General features: G+C 51.5%; 1 protein-coding gene across 1 annotated transcript in view; it reads right to left on the reverse strand.

Moving 5' to 3' along the window:
• NXN (nucleoredoxin) overlaps positions 1-9178 on the reverse strand; it is a gene marked incomplete at its 5' end in the record, with an annotated part of 14178 nt that extends 5000 nt beyond the window's left edge. Inside the window, 7 exons of the mRNA XM_009869749.1 lie at positions 532-711; positions 6178-6284; positions 6838-6938; positions 7097-7230; positions 8343-8454; positions 8770-8780; positions 9143-9178. Coding sequence (XP_009868051.1) covers positions 532-711; positions 6178-6284; positions 6838-6938; positions 7097-7230; positions 8343-8454; positions 8770-8780; positions 9143-9178 — 681 coding nt within the window. The remainder of the gene's footprint in view (positions 1-531; positions 712-6177; positions 6285-6837; positions 6939-7096; positions 7231-8342; positions 8455-8769; positions 8781-9142) is intronic.
• Between the last annotated feature and the right edge of the window lie 8851 nt (positions 9179-18029).

Consider the following 18029-nt stretch of genomic DNA (forward strand, 5'->3'; position numbering starts at 1 on the left):
ATGCTTCCCTCTGCCTCCTCTGGAATGCCATGTGACTCCAGTCCCTGTTCCAGAAAGGCTTTTCCCATCTCCACCACGAGCCATGACAGTGTATTTCTCATACTCCCCAACCCCTAATCAGCATTCCTCTCCACAGCCACCACGACAGCAGCTTTGATGCGACAGCTCCTCTCCACTGCGAACAGCTATTCCATCGTGTGCCTCAGGTCACCGGGTGGGAGCTGCGGGACACCCACAGGCACACGGGCAGGCTCTGGCAAACCCCTGCGAGCTGCAGCAGCTTGTTTCTCTGGTACAGGCGAGGCTCTAGGTCTGTCAGCCCCCCTGAATTCCTCAAGAGGACTCTTTGGGGACCTGTCTCTCCCGCCATGGCCTCTCTAGACACGAGCACACAGCGCTGTTCTTGGTGAGGGATGCTAGCACCATCAGCGGCAGGTTCTCAGCCCTGTGGTCAGCTCTGGCCGAGCTGGCAAGTAGCCCAGGCCCCTTCCCCAGCACAGGCTCTGCTTTCAAAGCATCGATGCTCCATACCTACAAAGAGAACGAGGCAAGGGCCCTCATTCAGCTGCACGGCGTTGGAGTCCGTCAGCTCCAGCACGGGCTTGGGGTGCCAGGGGAACTCGCGGCATTCGATGTCGTTGAGCACCTCCACCCGTCCCTGCCGCGTGATCACGTCTCCCTTGGAGTCCAGGACGATGAGAGTCGGGATGCCTGTGATGGAAGAAAAACAGGGGGAGATCAGCCAAAGTGTGAACTGGCCAGCGACAGGGCGTGGGGAGAGAGACCTTTCCTATCGCCTCCAGCTCTGGCAGGAGCCCAGCGAGTGCTCTGTCTCTCCGCAGCTCATGCACCGTGTGGGAATTGGGGTGCCTGGATCCTGTTTCCATCCTAGCAGAGCTCTGTAATTCAGCAGCCAGAGCAGGAAGCCGGGAGACAGGCTCTAGCATTGCCTGCCTTTCCCTGCCCGAGGGCAGGCAGAGGTCACTGCTGTCTAACGCTGATGCTCCCGGATGCAAACCTCACAGCACCGCGCAGGGACCCTCCCTGCAAGCTCCTTCTTGCCAAGTGCTGGACAGACAGACGTGCTTCCTGCACAAGGCAGAACAGGCACTGACCTGCAGGCACCATCGCCCCGGTGCCAAGACGTGGCTTCCGCTGGAAAAGCGTGGTCCCCGGTTCGCAGGAGCGCACACAAACCTTTTTGCAGGGCGGACCCACAGACAGCAGCAGCCAGGGAGCAGGGTGTGTTCCTTCCCAGAAGGAACACCATACATTTTAGCAGCCACAAACTCCTCCATGAACCCCCCACACTCCTCCAGCACTCAGTGCTCATTGCCCAGCCACTTCCAGAGCACAGGGACACGTCTGATGAGTTATGAACATTACTACCTGGTTCGGACGCTGTTTTACGCAAGCCATACCTGGCGAGGCACCCGACACTGCCAGTGGAGGAAAGACAGCTGCACAGCACTAACCACGGTGATTTAGTGCTCAGGGGCACAAGTCACCTATTCAAATGTGGCCGGGCTGGCAGTGGGGCAGGGTGGACACCAGCTGGTGACCATCCCATCTGATAAGGCACAGACAAGCTTTCCGGCCACAAAACAGTCACAAACGAGTCAACAGGAGCAGCTCATGTTGGTGATTTCATCTGGAAAGCACACCGTCCCTCTCTCACCAAGGAGACAAATTAAGAACTCACAAGGAAGGGAGGAGAGTTTGGGATCACGCCCCAAGAGACCAGTGAAGTGACCAGCGTCAGCGCCAGGAGGGGCTGCCTGCTCCTTGTCACCGCGGCTTCGATCTGCCCTTCACCCAGCAACTTCCTCCAAACCACAACCACCAAACCGAGGCAACCCAAATCCTCCTGCCTTCCTCTAAAGGTTCATTTTAAAGCTCATTCATTAGAAATACCCTGCGGAGCCTTTCTCTGAGCAGTGGGGAGCGCTTGCCCCTGCCAGACTCCCAGCGCTGCGCTCCGAAGTTCACACAACAGTGGTTTACTCACAAGCCCTCTGAATTCTAGGCATTTCTCTAGCAAATACACCGCCATCTGTCTGTCCCACGCCTGCCTGCAGGTCCAGGCGAGCGGACGCATTCCCCTCATTCCAGCCTGGCAGCGCAGCTCACATTCCTGACGGTGTGCACTGGGCTGGTGCAAGAGCAGCAGCAGCAGCGCAGGAACGTGCCCCACGGCCTGGCTTGCAATCCTAAGGGTATGCCAAGAAAACCATTTTGTAGCACAAAAAGGCTTATTCATTACTTGCTGGTATTCAAAATAGCTCTAGGGCAGGGATGGGTTAAAGAGACTGGAAGGAATTGGGAAATCGCACTCTGGCCCTACCCTTCACAAAGCACTACTGAAGCCAGGAGAAGCACAGGGTGATCAGCATCCCACAGGATTTGGATCTTTATCCATTTACAATTCCTCAACCCCCCCATCCTAAATGCCTGCTTTTCCATCCTATCCAGGCCCGCATTATACAGAATCACAGAATACACGAGGGACAGGCTAGAAATTTGAGTTCAGCTCAGTACCCTGTCAGCCCGAACAATGCAGCATGCCAAGGCAGAGATTTCCAATGAGCTTTGCTGATCTAGGAAAATTAAGGGCCCAATTTAGACACAGATCGTTGTAAGTGTGATCACACAGCTATCAGGGCTTGATCCCTATTCAAAGCATTTCACCTGACTTGTGTATGCAGGCACACACCAAAGCACCCAGCAACAAACACAAAACTGACACAGAAAACAAAGAGTCTTTAAGATAATTCACCCTGGGTTTAGCATATTTAGGGAATATTAGTAATGCATCAGAAAACTTGGGGCTGGGTTTTCGGTCTGTTAGGAAGCACATGGTATGTGCTGGGTGAGCCCCTGGACCTTTCACTCCTCTTTCCTCTCTGGATTCACCTGGTGAAGGCTGAGGCTGCCGCAACCCATCTGCTCCTGGTGCTGAGCATTGCTGCCTCGTCTCCTCGCCTCCTTCCTGCACATCCCTGGCTGGTTCCAGGGTTAGGACACATCTCATGGTGGCATCTCCTTTTTCCCTTGTCTTCCCAGGAGAACCTTGTCACTTCTCCCCAGGGAAACACGTCCAGCAGGATCAGGAGAACTGTCCTTCACCTTATTCACCATCACTAACTTAGATACTTTCCTCCACGGGCTTCCCCCTCCCCACTCATCCCAGCCACTATTTGTTATTTCAATGCCTTTTGGGGGCTTTAGTAATTGCCATGAGTCATAACACCAGAATTTTCTTATCAAGAAGAATCGCAGATCAGACACTCTGCGATGAATATTGTATAAGCTTGGATAAGAATTAGCATAGACAGGCTCAGTTTGATTTTATGCATTAGCAAATGGATTCAGTCCCCACGGGGCCAGCATTTTATGAAAACACAGGGGCCAAGTGATTGTTACTGAACCTGACAATACATTCACTTACGTATGTATTAAAAATCCACATCCGACATGGAAATCCCATCCGCATTAAGTCTGTTGGGTGAGTAATCAAAATCACCACCACGAAGCAAATGCTCAGAATACACCAACCATGGGACCAGTGGTGGGGTTTATTGCTGTTTTTTTATCTTTCCAGAAGAAACCTCCAAAAACCTGGTATAAGAAACCTCCCTAACAGTGGCTTCAGGCTGCTCCCACTAGCTGAGCTGTGAGAGTGACCTGTGGTGTCTGGGCTGAAGCATAGGGCAGGGGAGCAGTAACAGTTTTGGGAAGTTTCCTCAGGCGACTGCAAATCCCAAAAAGAAGCCACTGAGATCGTAGGGAATACTCAGGAACCGAAGATCTCTCCTAAGATGCACAACAACAGGGGGCAATCCCCATCTGAGCATCACGCCTCCCCATCCCACGGGAAAGAGAGCTGACATCAGGGGATTTCACCTAAGGCAGGATCACCCACACCAGGAGCTGCACACACAGCAGAGAATTATTTCTAAGCAGCCACGACACAACGCATGGCTCTTTCTCAAGACAGTGCTGCACCCAGAAGCAATTTAATATAGGTGGGTAGTGTACAGCCCACTGACTGCATGCAGGTTATGAATAGAGGCATTCAAGTAAATCCAAATAAAGGCCAATAACTCAGCTTACATTTTACACTGAGTTTTTGAATGCTGTAGGGGCCAACACAGGTCTAAAACAACAAGAGACTTGACTCTCTTGCTGCTTTCTGCCACTCAGGAACTTAAAGCAGTCAGGGAAGACAAGCTCTTCTGTTGTTTCAGCTCTCAGCCTTATAAAAAAACAGCAGAAAAACCATGCCACGTGTCCGCTGTGCTCACAACCCAAGGCACCACCACGGTGGTCACCAGGACATTGAACGGGCTACACACTCTCTCCGGTGCTTTGGTGCAGCTCCAAGGGGGGCTTCGAAGATGCTTGGCAGCATCAGAGCCAGCAGCTGGGGAAAGCACGTCAGGTTACATGGATCTGATTTTTCATTTAGGTAGAATAACCTGAGCCCAGGAAATATAGCTCTGTTCCTGAAAAGCTTTAGCCCAAGCAGGAGCCTGCCGTGAAAGCCCAATGTCCAAATCTTGAAGCTGGTGGGAAAGATCCTCGGGTTGCTGCCCCTGCAAGGGTCGACAACAACGCGGAGCCCCTGGAAACAGCACAAGGGTTTGCTTTCAGCCCTTTTCCTTGTCCCCTGGTGCCCTGGCAGTGAGGAAACAGAGCCCAGCCCAGCCTTGTGCGGCACTCAGGTGGGAAGGGAGGTGGGAGGGCACAGGGTGCTAATAAGCCTGCCTCCCCATTTTGATGCCACTTTGTGGGATCTCCAGTTCATCCTTGCAGAGAGCTTCCCACTTTACAGAAAAACCATGATAGATAAGCAGAAGGGTTTGCACTCACACACACCCAAACTCCAAGGCCAGCGTCCCTGGGAAAGTGGCTGAAATGCCAGAGTAATGTGGGAGCTTCCCTGGCAGAGGAAGGGATCAGGGCACAGAGGAACAGCAAATATTTACATTTTCAGGTCAGCACACAATGAGGAGAGACATTTCAGGACCCAGTGGCTGGAGTCCAGGGGAAAGCTGTTGTCACCGTTTCCCTGGCTACGGCATGCCTGATGCTCAAGTATCCACCTCTGACACCTTATTTACAGAAAGTCCCAGTGAAACTGGCAGCAGTCCTGCCGATCTCAGCCGAAACCAGCCCTGGAGAAGTTTGTGAGCAGGCTGGGGAAAAGACAGATGAATCTGGAAAGCTCTTGCCTCGTGAGAAGGTAATTAAGCAGCAAACTGGCAGCTATTTAAAGAAGGCAAATAGTTATTCTTGGTTTAAGGTCAGGGAACAGAGATGAGCGACAGCATCTGAGCTCACCTCAAAAGGGGTGTTTGGAGAGGACCCCAAGGAGGGATTATTTCTCCTGCCACTCTCCCAAGGCCCTCGGCCACCTTTTGCAACAGTTCTCCTCCCCTGCAAAATGCACAAACCCTCTGTCAGCCTGCACCCACCTCACCGACCCCTTAACCACACCAAGACCCCTGAACCACAGGAAGAAACTACGGGGACATACACAAGACCTCCCTGCAAGCTAGTCACCTGGCACATCTCTGCCCTGCAGGTCATCCCCTGCAGGAACAAGGTGCCGGTCCCCAGGAGGGCTGCTGTGAGCTTTTATAGTCTTCGGGCCTCTTTGAAGCCACCCAGACAGCTTCTCCCCTGCCCCTCTGAGCAGCCGGGGCTGCTGGAATTCTGGCACTGGCATGTACAGTAAAAGCAAAGCCATGGTTTACATCAAACACGCACTCTTCTGTAGTTCATGTCACTAACATAAACCAGATGCCATCTTCCTCAGCCGCTGCAGAGAACGATGGCCTGCCTTTGCTTTACATAAAACAGCAAGAAAATGAAATTTAAACCTTCACAAAAAAAGCAAAATAAATAAATCCGTAATTAGGCAAAAACCATCCAAGCCAAAAACAGCTTCCAAGTTTCCAGGAAGAATTAAGTTGTTTATGGAAGTCCTGTTTCAACTAACAGCCTGCCTGGCAGGTGGTAGGAATGTGAGTTTTCGAAGAGCAGAAACACAAGGCAGCTCTGCCTGGGGCACTCTGCTTTGCTTTGCTGTTTTCTTGTTTCAGTCAAACAAGAGGAGACATTACAAATATTCAAGAAAAAGAGCAGAAAGGAGAGCAGTGTGGCCCTTCCTACCTTGTATGCCATAGAGTCGATTCAGACGCGACCGCCTGGCCTCATCAGCGTAGGGCACGGCCACCCAGGGCATCTCGCTGAAATACTGCTTGAAGGAGTCCTCTGACCTGTGCAAGGGGAACACGGTATGGGATCCAGAGCACAGCCCCTCTGCCTGCTACGCTCTTCTCTCAGTAAAAACTTAGCCTGCAAAGCCCTTTATCCCTTCTAGCCAAGCCCATCTGTAAGGGCTGCTGGCAGACACAACCCAGGGAGAGCTAGACCAAATTTAAAGCCCCCAGTCTCCCAAAATTGGGTTCATGGTGCATTTTTTCCCCAATAAAATATTTAAAATCCTCCAGGGCATCTGAATGTGAACACATGCTGACAGCAGCAGCTCGAGCGTCCTTCAGACTTTCGACACACGAGCCACAAAGCAAAACTCAGAGCTGCTCCACGGACAGAACCTGCTCTCAGCCCACTGCTGCCCTTGCTAACCTCCCTTCATTCACACTTTGCTGCTGGGCAGAGGACAAAGAACTCCAGCAGCCTTTCTGACACCAGAGCCAACCTGCTCTACCCCAGATCAAATTTCCTCCACAAATCAAACCAGCAATGTTCGGAGCTTCTCAGCTTGGGGGCAGCCAGCTCTGCCCGCACAAGGTGATAGAACTTCCTTACCTGTCTGCACTAACAAAGAGGATTTCAAACTTCTGGCCAGCCTCCTTGATTTTCCGGTAGGACTCCACCAGGACCCTCGTGAGGCTTCGGCACGGTGGGCACTGCAAAACACAGCACAAGCGTAACGGCATTTTTGTCCTCCGCAGGGCCACGTGACCTGGCGACCATGAGAAGACAGATGCAAACGTGGCTGGGGCTTATGACCCACAAGTTACCAATAAAACCATTTCCATTTTTAAAAATCTAACCTACGACTCACCCAGTGCGCAGAGAAATAGACCCCAACGTGCGAGCCCTCGAGAGCGCTGCTGTCCAGCGTCTGGCCATTGTTCCTCAGCAGAGGCCCAGCAACAACTTCACTGAAGGGTTTTGGCCCCCAAGGGAACTCCAGACCTGGGGGGGGGTTCACAATTGGGGTGGAAAGAAGACAGAAAACATGCATATGCAGCTTTTACAATCTCAAAACATTCCACCCAGAAAATCCATCCCACCCTCTGCAAAGATTGGAGGGAGCCAGGGCCACGTCTTTTACCCCAGGTAGGCTGCACCTTCAGCTTGATAAAGCCTGCTCTGGTTTTGTGCCTGATGAGGCATCTTTCCCTTATCAACAGCGTTCGTGTAAACAACAGAGGGCAAGGTGGTACGTGCTCAGGAATGCAGTCAGACTGTTTGCCTTCTACTGATACTAATCATGCATTTATATACGTACACATATACTCATTTATAAAACCTGACATATATTTAAAATAGATTGTTCATATACATATTTATATATTTTTCTTTTATGTATAAAAAAAACCTATATACGAACGCAACTTACACTAACTCTCTGCACCCTAAAGCAAGCATGTGTGCCTACAAACACACACATGCTCTGAATCATCTGCTGCCAGCTCCCAGAGCAATCAATCTTTGTGTTCAGCCAGAGAGGAGGAAACACCACAGATGGCTCAGGCCACGATGTGTACTCGCTGCCCAATTTCTGCCACCTGAATTAAAGACTCAGTCACTGCTCTCAGTATCTAACTGCGTGAAGAAATGATGGGTCAGTAACAGGGGTGAGTGGACAGCCCACAGCAGCTGAATGATAGGTCTGCAGAGTCTGCAATAAGGGCACATATTTTACTCTCCCACCAGTACTTTGGAAGGATTCTGCTCCCAAAGTAAGGAAAGTCTGGCCTCTCAGTTTGTCTGTCCATGTGCCTCCATCAGGAAAAAATCCATACTTAATGTTTCAGTTAGTCTAACTTTTTCCTCATTAGCACTTCAGACAAAAATCCTGGAGGGTGAATCTTTGTTCTTCTCAACAAGCAAAACCAAAACACAGGATCTGGCAGAACACTGCATAAAATTTTAGGCTGAAGATAATACAGTGCCTCGATTAGTGAAGTATGACAATAGCTGTTTCCTCTTCTCCTTCTCCCCCAGGGCAATTAAGAATGAACTGAACTGAAGAGGCAGCCAGGTGCCCATTTCTCTATGGCACACGGGACTCCAGGTCTTACCTTCAGGGTCATCTCGGATGACCAGGAGGCCATTCCTGCAAACCACTTTCCCGGTGGAGGCATCGATAAATATCAGGGAAGGAATGTTGGAGACTCTGTACTTGTTCCACAGCTTCAGCTATAAAAGAGATTTTGGAACATTAGCATCTTTCAGACCAGAGGTCAGAGCTAAGCAAAGAAAAACAGCTGGTGCTTCAGCAATGCTGGGCCAGCCTGGACCTCCAGCACCCGCAGAGACCCTCCCCATCAACCCCATCCCCTCGGTACTGCAGGTGAACCACCCCTTGTGTCACACCTGCTGCGGGCTTGCTCGTGAGCACAGGTAAAGCTTCTCCTCCTGCTGCATTTGCCTCTTTGCAAGTAAAATGAGGAAAATATTTACCATACTTTGAGGTCTTTGTTTAGAAGACATGGTAAGCAGAAACACTTCTAATGCCACTGCTCTGAAGCAATTGGTAATGCTTCCCTGGCTGTTTCCTTCCCTCTCAGTTCAATGTTCATTAAACAAACCAGCGACCCCTGCCAAGACACAGCCACGCTGAAAACAAGGCCAACACGCAGAAACACGATTCGTCTGCAACTGGGGCTTCCCGGGTTTCTTCCCAGGAGCTGATCTAGGCCATCCTGGTCTAAATGTTGCTGTCTGCTGGTCATTACGTTTTGCAGCGAGCTCAGCCCTGCACAACGCCAGTGATTGAGCACTCCGGGTGTCACGCGGTCCTAGGCTGACATTTCTCAGCGTATGCTTCTGGCACAGAATCATTTGGAGCTTAACCCACGTACAGAAGCCAGGAAGGAACAAGACGACGACATCTGCTGGCACGGCCGGAGCCAGGCTCCTCACCCTTCATGGAGGAGCTGCTGCAATCACGGCGTTCACTTACACTTCTCCAAGCATTTCAACCCAAACAGCCCAGCGGTGAGTTATCAAACTCTTAAACAAAAGCCAAACCATAGCCAAGAACCAGAGCGGAAGGAAATGAATCACTACCTTCCCCTAACATCAAGCTCTGCTCTGCAAAGCCCCTCAGGCTCCTGCTGTTTACAACTTGTTCGGATTTGGAGACTAAATCCCAGCCATGAGAGACCACAGAGAATCCAACCTAGGGCCAGCGAGGGTTCAGCCACGAGAGCCGGAGAAACCCTCACACGACGCGCTGCTGCTTCCACCAGCAGGATATGCAGAAATTGGGACCCAGGGTTTTTTCCAGAGGAAGAGGCCATGACTCTGCAGATAGTCATCCCTGGTTTGTGAACAGAGGCGATCCCATTTCCTGAGATGGAAACAACTCAGGGACCAGGCAACAAGGGCAGGATTGGGATACGATTGCAGATCTCACCTAGTTGAGGGGAAAAGTCACATCCACATTCAGGTTTTAATGTCACTGTATTAAGCATTTCTTCCAGTATCTTTTTACAGAAGATACAGCTGCATGAGTGACACGTATCAGCCTGCCTCCAAGAGGGTGTTAGAAAATGCTCTTGGGTCTGAAGGAAAGTGTCACCGCTGATTGAGGAAGGCTTTATTAAACTCTATCTGCTACGACCTAAGGAGAGGCAAGGTTCTGTGCCCTGCCCACCAGCCTTCGACTTTCAGCAGACCTGTTTCTTGGGATGAGCTAACTCATTCACAAAGCCGATTCACAAACCAAATGGCCGCGGGCATGAAAAAGAAAAAAAGAAATCATGCTAAATTCAAATCAGCCCCCTCACAATGAGCAGGTTCAACCCACAGAAGGTAAAAATCCCCTTCTGCGAAGTTTAAAGGATAAGGAAAAACTCTTTATAAAGATCACAGGTATTTAAGAGGCTGTGGCAAACAACAAGGAAATCACAGCGAGCGATGGGGTTGTTCCCTTTAAATAGCTGCTCACACAACGCTGCCCTTTGCCAAACTCTCTGCGCAGGGGCAGCAGCTCCCTGGAGCAGGATGGCGATGGTGGCAGTTTTGCTTGGCTGGGGAAGCAGCAGGGTCTGCTCTTCATCTTAAGCTGGGCTTTTTGGAGAAGATACCTCACTACAGGATTCCCACATCACGTCACTACTTTGCAGCTGAACTGCAGATTCCAGCAAAGACATCTGATCTCTACCTAAAGCTCCTGAACACCACCATGACTTAACCCCTCTTACCATGGCACTAGTCGAATTTTTCTCAGGGTAAAATACCAAGGGTTTGCACATGTGCAGGAAATACACCCACTAGTTGTGGTCCTGGCAGGAAGAGGAGCTCAGGAGTGAAAAAAAAAATAAAAATAAAAAAGTCCTTCATACAAGTACCTGTGCAACTGTGCATCTCGCAAAAGATCCCGTGTTGGGCTGGGCGTGGGATGGGGAAAGCAAATTACAACTTGCTCTGAAACCGCAGGATGACGGGATGACAGCTTAGGCAGCAGGGCAGAGTGCTGCCTCAGCAACTTTTAAAAAAGCTGTTTTTCCTGCCGTGAAGAGGATGACATAGAAATAACATACTCTGCACTCTGAGGATTTGATCATCCATTTAAAGAGGGGATCTCTGCTCCGCTTCCCAACAGCTGTTGCGAATCTGGAGGATCAAGCCAAAGCTAACACAGATGTGGAAATAATCTATGGACTGTTCAGCCCGAAAGCAGCTGATCCTGTCAGAGCACCCTCCACTCCTGGTTCAGGCTGCATGCCTGCTAAACTCAATGCTCACCCCAGGATGCTCACTGGAGAAGAAGAGAGGAAATACAGCCCCTTGCAAGAAGCCATACAGGCTGATCAGCGTTACAGAAACCTCCCCGGCTCCTGTGCAGGTGGTGAACTACAGCAGCCCAGTGGAAAAACCAGAGTCACCAGATTCCTCTGGTAACCTTATCCCTACAGAAAGCATCACCATTCCTGGAGGACCTGGAAACCACAGCCCTGGGCTCCCTCTGCGACTCCATCCACAAGCAGCGGCGAGAGGCTTGAAAAGGATCGCTCTTTATTTGAGGTCTGAGGTGGTGGCGAGGCGTCGGGCCGTACAGCAGCTCTCGGTCACAAAGCTGCTCTTCGCACTGGCGGCTGCCTCGGTTATTTCCCGCACCCTGGTGATGGGAAACGCCTGGCCGAGACGCACGCCGGAGAGAAATCTGCAGACAGCCACAGTAATTTTTCCAGATAAAGGTGTCAGATGAGAGGTCTCCCCAGCAGCCCACAGCTGTTTCTGTGCAGGGCTGGCACCCGGCCGGGAGGGATGAAATCTCCTCCTGCTCCGCTCGTGCTAGTGGGGAAGGGAACCCCTAATTCCAGCAGCTGCCGGGCACTGAGTTTTGTTGTGCTGATTATCAGCCCGGGTCACATTCACTTACTAACATAAATCCTGAGCTGCAGCAGTTAATGCTGGCAAAGACAAAGCACAACTGCTTGCAGTGAAACAAGCCCTCGCTGGTGGGAAAGCCGTCCTCCCGCCCTTGGCGGGAGCTGCATTGCTCCTGTTTTGTGAACCTGGACTGTCAGAGCTCTCAGGCCTCCATCTTCCACCAGACACGGAGTTGCCTCTGCCTGGGAGACACGGAGGTTTCAGATGGACCTACTCGTGCCAGCAGCAGCGCCGTCACTGTCTCTGCTCATCTTGCAACTCAAGCTTCCACCCCGACCAGCAACAGCCAGACAAAGCTGGATTACAAACTTGAAACCGGATCACTCAACAATATTGAACATGTTTCCAATGTGGATGGCTGCTGCTTTCTGCTGAAAGAAACACAAAGTCACATTTCTTCTAAAAAATCCACCCTTGGAGGCAACACCCCAAGGATCTGGGCAATTCCTCTGGTGCCAGTAAGACCTCACTTTCCAACAGCCCCACCAGTGCCCACATGTGAGCACTGAGGGGTCCCCATTACAGAACCACAGAAAATGTTCGGGGTTGAGAGGGATCTTGAAAGACCATCTAGTCCAACCCCCTGCCACAGCTTGGCTCTTGCTGCTCTCAATCCAGAGCCATAGGCTGAAACACAAAGTCTGAGGAATGCGTGCACAGCAGCACTCGGGTAGAAAAGCAGCCTTGGTCCAGGGCTGCAGGGACCAGCAGATCCCATTTCCCAGCGAGACAGCCGCAGCCATCTCCACCGCCCAGCGCTGCAGGGGACCTCTCTGTCCCTACTCACTCACAATGTTAAATCATGGATTTCACATCGTACCTTAAAGGGTTTACAAGCACCAGAGGCCACCCAGGCTCTCAGGGCTTGCAGAACAACAGGCTGCTCTCTCGCCCCGTCGATTTAAATCCAGTTCACGCCTGTCCCTGTGATTCAAGCTCAGCTCAGGCAAAGGCTCCTCTTCCAGCCCTCCCTCGCTGCTCTTTTCCCTTCAAACACAAGAGAACCCCCTTAAACGAACTGGGATGTGGTGCAGGAACAACACACAGTCAAATAGTGGGGGGAGGCACGAAGGGCAGATGGTGCACACCAAGGTCTGACCTTGTGACACGGAGGAGACAGAGCGAGGCTTGGGATTAATTAATGTCTATTGTGCTGCCGTTTCTCTCTGAAAGTAAATCAAAATCTAATTAAAAAAATACAATAGTGAGAGAGACGTCTGCTCCGAGAACATTAATAAGCTGAGGAGGGAGGATTTGGAATTGCAATAAACAAGATTGATGTGAACAGCTGAGACCAATGGCGCAGGGGCTGCTGATGCACAAGGACCAGTGGGCAGCCAGGCCATGGCGTTATCCTTCCCCTCTGCCCACACACTGTGTACGATGGGGAAAAAGCCCAGTTAAAACCAGCTTTAGGACCAGTTTCCCCAGCACTCAGCCCGGCAGTGCCTGCTGCGGATGCTCCCTCCACCAGTCACATTCCACCAATATAACTCAGTGTGAGCAAAAAATAAAAATATCAACCCAAAAGTCCTGCTTGTCACCTCCATGGTCTCCTTGCTGCAGCTCCACAGCCAGAGACCCGCACAGCACGGTCCAGCTTGCGGCCGCCCACATGGCCCCACAGCCAGCGGCGGGGCAGGGAGACCCTGGCAGGAGCCAGCTTGCAACTCCAAGCTTTTGTTCTTCCCGACCATGAAACACAACAGCAAAAGCTTTGGAGCCGAAGCAGAAGGAAATCCTCTCTGCGGGGTTCTTGGGCAAGGCGGCTGCCAACAGAGAGCTCCTCTTTGTTCCCCCGAGGACATCCGCAGCCAGAGCCCCAGAGTGAGGGATCGGGGCCAGCGCAAGCTCACATGTCGACCCCCTTGCTTCTGCCCATTTTCCTCCTCTTACCATGCTGGCTGCCCAACGCTGGCACCACTGCTCTTTGCAATTTCCCGGGCTAAGCCGTCCAGCCGACTGCGAGCTGAGCGTTTTATGTGAGGGCCAAGCATCATCCGGCTGGCGCGCGCGCCCGGCGCGGAGCACAAGCTGCCTCCTCCTGACGCACACGCAGGCTGACAGGCTGGATCCTCCGCAGCCCACATCTGATAGGAAAACATTTAATTTGAGCAGAACTGAAGAGCAGTTAACATGATCTATGGACGGCAAAGCCCCAGGGCTCCGAGCAGACACGGGAGGTGGCCTGGTTGTTTCAGATGTGCGAGTTTCAAAGAGGTGCTGGGCTGGCAGCTTGGTTTGATCCCCAGATCAGGGCAAAGTAGCATTTGGCTAAACATACAGATAACAACACAGGCAGCAAATCATGCAGGAAGGATTCTAGAAGAGAGGCTGGTCTATGAGGACATCTTTTATAAACCTCTTTTTTCCCAGGTGTTCCTTAAACTGTATCCAACAGCCTGAAGATGAAACAGAATTTAAGGATGCAGCACCATGCCCAGGACTAGGAAATACATCTCTGCGCACTTCCAATAAATATGGGGGGGGTCTTCCCCATGTGCCTGTTTAAAAGGAGGCTCGTCTGTGCGCATCTTAAGATATTCCATAACCAGTTTTTCCTCCCTGCAATTCTACCTTTGAGCCAAGCACTCCCCCTTTATCCTCAGGAGGATGGGGCCACAGTGCTTTCACCAAGACGGGTGCAGAACCCAGGGAGTCTGCCAGCACCTTGAATCCACCTTCTGTTACCTGTTTTCACTGACATTTTTTCATATTAGGCAAGAAAGCCATTAAGACAAATAGATAAAAAGCAGTGAGGCCAGAGGGAGTTAAAGTGTTTGTGGGAAAAATTTAAGACACATGTAGAAGTGCATCATACACGGCCCCTATAAATTATGCCCCCAAACGACTAGCACTGAGTAAGAAACAGCTATGTAAACACAAATGTAATAAGAAAAACTAATAATTTCTCTCTCCCTATGGAGAAGGGATATTTTTTCCATCTGTTTATAGGAAAGGTGAAGGGTGGGGTGGCAGTGTGGGATGTTGAATCGAAGTTCAGGGTCTCTCTCGGTCCCAGACCTCATCTGTCACTGGGAGCGGGACGGCTGCCAGAACCGCCGCGCGTTCCAGCCTGGGTTTCCTACCCAGCACCTTTGCTTTTGCCGCTACTGTTCACTTAAAGGCAGCCAGCATCAAGGCACCGGCGGTAATCTCGAGGTCAAACGCCTTGCAATCCCGGATCATTAAGAAACAAACACTTCAGAAAAGCCCCGAGTTTACACAGTTCCCACCAAACACAAAAGCCTTTTAAATCTGCAGGGAAATTGGGATTTATTTTTTGGTTTGTTTTGTTTAATGCACACAATGAGGTATTAGCGTGGTTTCTGTTTTGTTTGCAGCGGTTAATCCAAAAGGGAACCTTACACAATCAGACCAACAAAAGGCTGGGAAACAATAAAGTGTTCGTTAGCTCCGTAAGGCAGCCAGGGGAGCCAAGGGCTTCAGGACACCGCAGCGCCGGGACCCTTGGGAGCAGGGACCTCCCTGGGACACGCCAGCACCAGGGCATCTCCCACACCAACAACATGTGAGACCCTTGTACAACTACCAAGGCATCTCCACGTACCCTCTTGTGTCTGCTGCTGCGGCGGTACCCACTGGATGGGAAATCTGCTCGTTTCGTGGCATCTTTTGAAATGCAATAGCTCATCCACAGCGTCGCTGCTGACACTTCATCACAAAACCCTCCACTCAACACAGCACTTGCATCACTGCAAACACCCAGGCTACTTAAAACCAACTACTTTCCTCCAGCCGATCTCAAGAGAGAGCGCACCGGCTGGTCTGGCCCTCCCCGCAGCCGCATCCCTCTCGGCGTTGAATCTCAGTCTGGCAGCATTCCTGGTTTGCAACCCAAGGAGGATTTTCATGCAAAGGTTACACAGCTGCAGAGCTAGAAAGGCCATAACCACAGCCCCGGCGCCTGCTCGCAGCCCACGCAGCCGGCGCAGCTCTGGGCTTTGCATGTAAGACAGGCAACCGGCTCTGCTCGCAGCTCGGAAGGGCGGCACGGCTCGAGGGATTCACCCCGTAACCGCGCTCAGGTCAAAATGCTCTGGGAACTAACCAGAGCCAGGTGCTCTCCAAGTCCAGCTGGAAAAGCAAGCCCTGCCAGTGACGGCTCAGTTATCCCACCCCTCCGCAGCTCTTGGGGATGGAAGGGGGTCCCAGAGCCCACCCTGACCCCGTGGCACTCGCAGGGATTTCTCCTCTGGAGCCATGAAGTCCATCCTGCGCAAACATCCCATGGCAGGAATTGCTCTGGGCTAAACCACCGATGATGACGTGCTTTCAGGGCCTCCGTGTCCTCTTAACACACTTCCCAAGCACATGATTTAAGACCATCAGGTCAACTCGTGAAACAGATAGGACAGATCTAACGTCGCCTGTCAAGCACTTCTCTTCCTCCCACTCTGCAAAGCGACACTCAGTCCCTCGGCAGAAACCCTGCACGGGCTGGAAACACGAACCCACCCAACACCAAGCCACTGACCTCTGAACAGGAAAGTGCCACTGCGAGTCCCATGCTTGCCATTAATCACTTGCACACGTTAAAAAAGAGACTTGAACAAAGCTGACCGCAGCTCAGATGCTCCAATATCTCAACGGGAGCACAAGCCAGCAGGTGGGATAACAGAGAAGCCATTTCTCTACCCAACTGCTCTTTTGCAGAGGGACTTTCTCACTGAGCTGTATTCCAGCAAAGCTGGTGGCATTGGCTGCGAGGAAGGAAGGACCAGAAAACCGGGAGAAGGAGCAGAGACGTGGTCTGGGCTGCGCATGGAGGCAGAGGTGGGATAACCAGCGCTGGACAAGCCTGGAGGGGGCCAAGCAGATGGAGTCGAGGGGATGTGGGGTTTATGACAAACACACATGGTGGACCAGGTGCAGGGCAAGCGAGGGAACCCAATCCGCCCCGTGAAACTTGGCACCAAGACGAAGAGGCCTCCGGCTTCGGAGCCATCGACCGGGGAGGAACCAGACAGCAGGCTGGGGCTCCCTCTATTTTAAGGCTTGAGCAGCAAATGCCTTGCAACTGCCAAACCAATTAAAAAGATGAACAGGGATGGTGATAAATCAGCAGCAAGGTCAAAAGCTCCAGCTACCTGACTGACAGATGTCCCAAAATATATAGTTTCTCAAAGGGGCGAGAGTGACTCAGCACACAGGTGGAACATGGCACCGGGAAGGCAGGACCGACCCCCCTGGCACAAGTGAGCGCCGGGCACGGCGTCCCTCCCACCGCCCCGAGCACAGCACGAAGGCAGCCGCGGTGAAACGGGAGGCTGCTGCCAGGAATCGATGACAACGCGAATCCCACAGGGGAGTTCAAAATGTCAGATAAGATGCGGCGTATTAATTCCCTTCGCTGACAGCCAGCCCCAGCTGGAGGGGGAGGCTTGGAAATCACAAGCTTCAGTGAGGCGACGGTGCCCACTTCGAGATGATGGTGAACCAGGAGGTGACACAAGGGGCTGGACGGCGAGAGTGCTACCTCATCTTTTTGGTGGGAATAAGGGAGATTCTGTACAAAACAAAGAGCCCATCGTGTGTTCTTTTATAAAGTGCTGAAGACTGCTGTGTGCTGGCAGCGACCTTCCTCAGATGTGGCTGTACTTCAAGCTGTTACTATATTCAGAGTTTGTAAAATGCTCTGGGATGACAAAAATCACTCCAGAAACAGTCATTAAAACTGTTTCCAGGAAATTGATCCATGGAGACGGGAGAAAGTCTGGTCTTTTTACAAAAGCTTCCACTAGAGAAAGACCAAAGTTAAGAAGGAAGTTTTGCTTCCTTGTCTTTCCAGCAATAAAAAGGAGCTGCATCAGGGGTTTATTTGAGGAAACAGTCGATGGCTGTTGCACGCTCAGAGGCGAGCCTGACCCAAGACAGGGAGAAAATATCCCTCAAGTCATCTGTAGCTGAAGGCTTCCTGCCTTAGTCAAGATCTGAATTTGTTCGTTTCTGTTCCTGGTTTATCCCATTGCTTTCCTCAATTACTGACCGTCCAAAGAAGATGCCAGGCCAACAAAGCGCACGCTGCAGGAACAGAGCTTTTATCCAGGAAAAGAGCACAAAGCTCCAAGGGTGCATGGTCTGTCCTCCCACTCCCATTCCAGGCTCAATGCGAGGAAGCAATGTGTTTAGAGTTGGGATGAGCCACAGGAAATGCGAGCAAATTGTCCGCTTGCATCCGAGCGGCTTTTTCCAAGGATCTGCCACGAAGTTTCAAGTTCAGTCATCAATTCCCCACCCCTGGGTCAGAACTGATTAAATGCAGCCACCGAGTCAAACTCCAACATACTCATCTCGTTTGGCAGCTCTGCGGTTCACATGCGAGGTCCACGCTTTTCGCCCAT

The sequence above is a fragment of the Apaloderma vittatum genome, unplaced genomic scaffold (assembly GCF_000703405.1).
Source record: "Apaloderma vittatum isolate BGI_N311 unplaced genomic scaffold, ASM70340v1 scaffold28595, whole genome shotgun sequence".
Taxonomy (NCBI): Eukaryota; Metazoa; Chordata; class Aves; order Trogoniformes; family Trogonidae; genus Apaloderma; species Apaloderma vittatum.